Below are 6,230 nucleotides of genomic sequence, written 5' to 3'. Positions count from 1 at the left end.
AATTTTTTCTCTTTTGGAGGTCATAATTGAGTTATCCCTGTCATATTTCAAATACCAAAACGTTTGTGAGTAAGAAGAGTTTGTAAAGTATATTATCAATAGTTAAAGATGTGTATTTCAAGTTTTAAGAAACACTGGTAACTTATGCTGTGAGTTACATTGTATAATACTACCAATAATTAGCTTTCTAAATGCTTTTAGCATTCAAACCAAATAATTAATTTTTGTTGATCACCAAGTGGTAATAAAAAAAATTACCACGGCAATTCTTCCACTTCTTCCACGTCAATTATGAAACTTTCATTGTCAAATTATGTTAAAAATTATTGTAAATCTAGTATCAAACGCCAATCAGAGGGATTACAAAGATGGTACTCAAGCATCCACAGATTGGTAGGATAATGAATAACATAATGGAAGGAATTCAATTTAACTCTTCAAATAAACTAACAAAGATAGAAATTCTAATTGAGGAAAATTAATTGAATGCTAATGACACACTTACAAGAAGGTTACAAGTTACAACTATTCTTAGAACTTTAAAAGCCTATGGAAATCAATTTCACATGAGTCTGAAGTAATCACCAGATGGTACTCACTGCCTTTTCTTTTGGCCTTTCGAAGGTCTTAGAACGTTCCAGTCCAGCTTTTCATGCTTTGGTTGCCTCTGAGAACTGCTATTATTTGGTGATGATTCCTGATCGCCTTGAACATTTTTCTGTGATTTATTTGGATACTGCGTTTCTGAGACAACTTCATGCTGCTTCCTTTTAACTTCCCCACTGGCATCATCGTTATTGGAACTATTTAGTTTCAAGTTCTCCAATTCATATTGTGTGGACCCTTTTTCTCTGTAATATTGAAAAGAGAGAATACTACCATAAGTAGTTAAAAGTGGGAATGATTCAGAAAACTTAAAAGTGGGAATGATTCAGAAAACTTAGGTTCACATATGTGTTGAAATCACATATCTATCCACTATTTAGTGTGCAATGCATCATCCATAACACTACTCCAAATTGCTTCAAATAGGTGATTAAGTCATGTATTTTAGGGTCTGACACTTAAGAATCTCACTACATTTCCATAGTACCCCAAAATAAAAAAATTAAAAATTAAAAATTAAGAATCTCACACCTACTATGTGCCATTGTATCTTTTTTGTTCAGTAATGCCTGAGCACAAAAGATGGCTTATTCTTAAGTTTGGCCCAATAATTCCATATTGAGAGAAGGTTGCATCAATTTAGTTTGGAGCAGATACGTTATCACTTTTAGATTTTCTTTTCTTTACTGACAATAATGAATATAAAAATATGAAGAATGAAATGTTATAGAGCCAACAAGTAACTTTTCAACAATCGAGAAAAAATACCAGAACAGTAACATGTCGAGAGAATTTGAAAGGTCAAATCACCCACCTATCAGAATTTCTTCCATTTTGATCGCCAGAACATGTGGTAGAGGCTTCTGGTTGACAAGGGTTTGTTGCTGCTTCATTCAATTTCTACCAAGCAAAGTTTCAGAATGAGGAGAGCACAAAAAGTGAAATAATCTTTAAAAGACTTTCACACCACTCAAACCTTATACTCACATCAATAGAAGGATTAAATCTTCCAAACGACATCCGGCCTTTTATCGCCCCTGGATGGGGATCACCTTCTATAATAACAGTGCTGCATATAAAGATAGCATAGCAATTCAGTAAAATTTTGATCAGTGCAGAGGTAGTGGCTAGCAGCAGCTATTCAACTATGAACATAAACCCCAAATGGTTGGGACAAGGCATCACTGACAACATTAATAACTCTAATAACCATTATATATAATGATTTCAGTTGACAGAATGGATTTAGATACAGGACTCTATGAGAAGCAAAGGAGATAGAATTAAGATTGCCAAACGAAAACTAGCTGGTGTTCATGTGAATGAATTCGTGAAGAAGAACCAAGGTTCATGGTATTGGAAGTGGTCTCAAATCAGCTTAGAGTTAACTTAGTAGGACAAAATGCAGTAGTATACAATACAAGCAACACTCAGAAATCAATTATCCAAAAAAAAATCTTGAGAAGACCCAAAAAATATAGAAAGGATATATCGAAGTAGTGTATGTGATTCATGGTCCAAAAATCATTACAGACACTATCTAGTTGATTATAGAAAACAAAGGAGATGAGAACAAGAGGCAGCAGACTCCACTTATTATGTACAGGCATAGATAACAAGAGGTCACCTGTTCTAGGTGCTGCTCACCAGACACACAATGCTAAGAACCAATCCTTGAGGTTTAACTAAAACACACAAACAACCACAAATTCCCTAAGGCTCTGTTCGGTTTAAGGATTCGAGGCATGTGGATCTCTCAAATCAATATGGTTTGTTTGCAAAATGGGGCATGAAAGATTTGAAATCCTGACTAATCTGCTTGAGTATTTAAGTGCACATAACCTATGGATTTAGAATAACGCCCCGAGAAATACTCTTTGAAATCCACCAACTGTTGACTCTCCGTCCCCAATGCTCAAACCACAGACACAATAGTATGGCAAGCATTCCCGTCTCCATCTCACATTCGTCTCTCATATACAACTTTGTAACCACCAAACAAGGAAAAAGGAGGTGATTGACACTCCCTCCCCTGCCTGATTGCACATACAACACCACTTTAGCTTCACCTATATCTCTTTCTAAGATTGTCAATAGTCAAAATAGCCAACAAAGCAATTATCCAAGCAAAAAATACAACCATAAAAGGAGCTCTACTGCTCCAAATAACTTTTCAAGAGCAGAATGAACCGCTACCACCACTCAAAATCTGGTAGAAAGAACATATTGAAACACTCATTTCTTAGAGGCGCCCCAAATCATGACATCCTGACCTCCCTGGAGAATCTTTGCACCATGATAAAGCAAACCAAAAAAAAAACCTCCATGGACTGAACTTCCAAATTCACCTAATCCTCTGAAACTGAGAATTCCAAACTAATCTACTATCTTCAAGCAAGAGTACTCCTCAACAACCATATTAGGGTTGACAGCCAAACAAAGGAGATCTGAGAACAAATCCTTGAGAGGTCAATAGTCCACACTAAGAATCAAGCCAAAAACTCACCCTCCTCTCATCACTCACCATATCAAGTGCTCTCTTAAAAAAATCATCTTACATCCTTATAGCCTTTCCATAACCCCATTCCACAAAGCCCAACAAGTCTACTAGTGGACCAATTATCCCAATTTCTCCCATACTTCCCTTCCACCACCCTTCTCCATGATCAATCACTTTCTGAAACAAACATCCACAATCACTTTCCCAATAGAGCTTTATTAAACACCTCCAGCCTCTAAACCCCCAAGCATCCCCATGGATAGGATAAGTAGACAAACTTGTGGATAGAGTATACTTCAACTCCTCCCCTATAGCTCCCTAAAGAAAGTCCCTCTGCAATCTCTCTAATATATTTGTCACCAAGTATGCATACATAAAAATGATAAATCAATTCATAATTGTTAATTGATGTTTGATATCCAATCAATGAATTGCAAAATTAAAAAATTTCAATATGTAGATTGCAATTAGATTTGAAACCATAATCCAAATCCAAAAAAAAAAAAAAAAAAAAGTTTCCAAATGCAAACTAGATATAACAATGCAAATTGGAGGTCGAAAAATCCATGTGAACAAATATAAACTATAACAATGAAAGGCTTGTTGGGGCAGGTGTTGGTCACCTCCCCAACAAGTTAAATGAATAACTTTATATTTGTATCCACTGTACTCATTACTCAGACACTCAATAACTCAACCACAAGACCACAATTTAACCTGGAAATTGGGGAAACTGACCTCAGTAAAATGGGTTGGGAAGGCTGACAATAGATGTAAGTAGGGGTGTTCGTGGATCGGTTTTGTGCGGTTTGCGGTTCGGTTTTGACCCGCCCGCATCTATGCGGTTTGGGAAAAAGTCAACCCGTAACCGCCCGCAGTGCGGTTTGCGGTTTGTGCGGATAAGGTTTGCAAATGTGCGGGCGGTTGCGGGCGGTTTGCGGTTTACACTTTTTTCTTTAAAAATTAATTTTCGAGTTTTTTTTTTTTCCAGCGAATTTAGGCATCAGATTTATTTTATATATTTGTGATAACAATTTTTTGATGAGTTTACAAATAAAAATTGAATATCAATGCATTAAATGAAAGTACTCAAAACAAAGAAACCCTACACTAGCATTTTTGCCATGAAAAAAATGTATATCAATGCATTAAAGGTTGTACTCAATTAGAATTGTCAGTTCAGTAATCAATAATCAAACTATAAGTTCTATCGACCATTAGAAGGAAAATTTTATTAGGAAAAAGTAGATGAATAACCAATGAAAATCATATAAGAAACCAAGTTTAGGACTTGATAATTCTACGGCATTAAGAAAGTTGAGAAATACTTAAAAATAAGGATCCTAGTGTCATAGAGAATATAATGGTGCTCCTGTAAAAGTTACAAAGTTGGTATATAAAAAAAATAATAATAATAATAATTAAAGTGCGGGCGGTTTTTGCGGGTTGTGGGTTTAAACCGCGACCCGCCCGCAACCCGCAAATTTGTCATATTTCAAACCGCATCCGCCCGCATTACGTTTGCGAAACCGCCCATTTACATGCGGATTGGACGGTTTGAGCGGTTCGGATAAACCGTTGCCCACCCCTAGATGTAAGTAGCAAACAGGTTCAAAGAAGAAACTGAAATCCCAACGTCAGTTCAGGTATGGTACATTTTTCGATAATTTGCCCCAAACCTGCCACAATAAATTTCCATATATTTAGTGTCCTGCATTCCTCCTCTCTTGGTTCTTCCTAACATTTTAGAAGTCACCCCCATCTGCCATCAAAAGACCCTCCCTCCCTCTGTGTGCATGTGTATTTTGTGCCCAGAAAAAAAACACATACAATTTTGAACAAAGTGCTTATAAGCATTCAAAATCAAAATGTCTTGCAAAGTTTGAATTTCAATAGTTTTCTTAAAACTTGATTGTATAATACCTATCCATATATTTGTCACTTCATCTTGAAGAGTTACTGATTCAGTCTCATTTTATATGGAAACATCTTCATTGTCTGAATATGTACTTCTTGAATTTGGAGCAGTTTTATATCTTTCTGAGACATATGATTTACTTTGGATGACAATGGATGTGTTCCAAACCTGTCACAGGTTCAGGATGAGAATAAGATGGAGGTTGTTCCATTAGGCTGCAGTAGGGTTGTGGTTGCCAAGTGCACGGCCTGCCCTTTGTTATTCCCAAAGTCAAACAATGATTTAAACTCTCAGAATTTTTAAATTCACCAATGAAAAGAATTGTTTCTTTGAATTACTATAAGATTCCCAAGAATAATTTCAGTTTAAGGGGCCGATATTTAACTAAAAAATAAATAAATAAACTTATTCCACCCGCAAAGGTGCCTCTGCAAGAGGAATTGTACTGAATCTAAGAAAATAAATTAGACTTCAAGAATCAAAATATTCAAATTGCCACAAAAAACGGGGGAGGGGAAAAAAAAAGATTTACCATTTTTTTATGGTACCAGAGGATGGAAAGTTCCCATCAGGTATGACCTCTTCTTCCTTCTGACACTTCTCTTCTCTCTGAACAGCCCTTTGCATGAACTGCAACACAGAACAAGAAAATCCCACAATTGAGTTCAAGGGTTCACAAAGGCAGCATTATGAGCTTCAAAAGATTCAATGAATACAATAAGGAAAATTTCAAAAAATTAAACAATACCCAGAAAAAGTTAAGCAAAATCCAGTTCAAAAAATTGGCCATTACATCGAATTCGCGTGGCTATAAAAGGTGTTAACAGATGGGTTGTGCTCAATTTTTTTTACCTTCAAGTTCTTTAAAGTGCTGGAAAGCTCGCGCTTGGCCATTGTGTATTATACTGAGAACCACTTTCAAGTCCAGTAGAGAGCTCAAAACAATATTTTTGACCCCCCTCTCTCTATACAAGGGATTGAACCAGCAAGAGAGGAAGCTTTTACTGTGTTGTGCAGTTCTGCGAGAGCGAGACAACCAGAACGAGAGACAGAGACGCCAAGGGTTTTCGAGGATCGACGATCCGTTTCAACCTAAATGACTAATGTGCCCCTGAACAATACCCTAACCCTATGTTTGGAAATGTAGGAAAGAAAATAAAAGAACTGATTATTTAAATTATAAGAAAAAAGAAAAAAAAAATGATT

General features: G+C 36.2%; 1 protein-coding gene across 1 annotated transcript; it reads right to left on the bottom strand.

Annotated features, from left to right (window-relative positions):
- Nucleotides 1-278: 278 nt before the first annotated feature.
- On the bottom strand, nt 279-6,169 carry LOC114292341 (uncharacterized). The gene is made up of 5 exons (XM_028236284.2): nt 5,877-6,169; nt 5,557-5,654; nt 1,594-1,675; nt 1,421-1,506; nt 279-851 (listed from the first exon to the last, which is right to left on the bottom strand). The coding sequence occupies exons 1-5, from the start codon at nt 5,916-5,918 to the stop codon at nt 596-598; spliced, it is 564 nt and encodes a 187-aa protein (XP_028092085.2). The 5' UTR covers nt 5,919-6,169; the 3' UTR covers nt 279-595.
- Nucleotides 6,170-6,230: the final 61 nt, after the last annotated feature.

Source organism: Camellia sinensis, chromosome 14 (genome assembly GCF_055761805.1).
Source record: "Camellia sinensis isolate YWXY chromosome 14, ASM5576180v1, whole genome shotgun sequence".
NCBI lineage: Eukaryota > Viridiplantae > Streptophyta > Magnoliopsida > Ericales > Theaceae > Camellia > Camellia sinensis.
This window is presented reverse-complemented; position numbering and strand designations above follow the sequence as displayed.

Coding starts and splice junctions, on each gene's coding strand:
- LOC114292341 (XM_028236284.2), bottom strand. CDS start 5,918: ATGGCCAAGCGCGAGCTTTCCAGCACTTTAAAGAACTTGAAG. Junction 1,507..1,593: donor GATTTAATCCTTCTATTGAT/GTGAGTATAAGG, acceptor TTTGCTTGGTAG/AAATTGAATGAAGCAGCAAC. Junction 852..1,420: donor AATGGAAGAAATTCTGATAG/GTGGGTGATTTG, acceptor TCAATATTACAG/AGAAAAAGGGTCCACACAAT.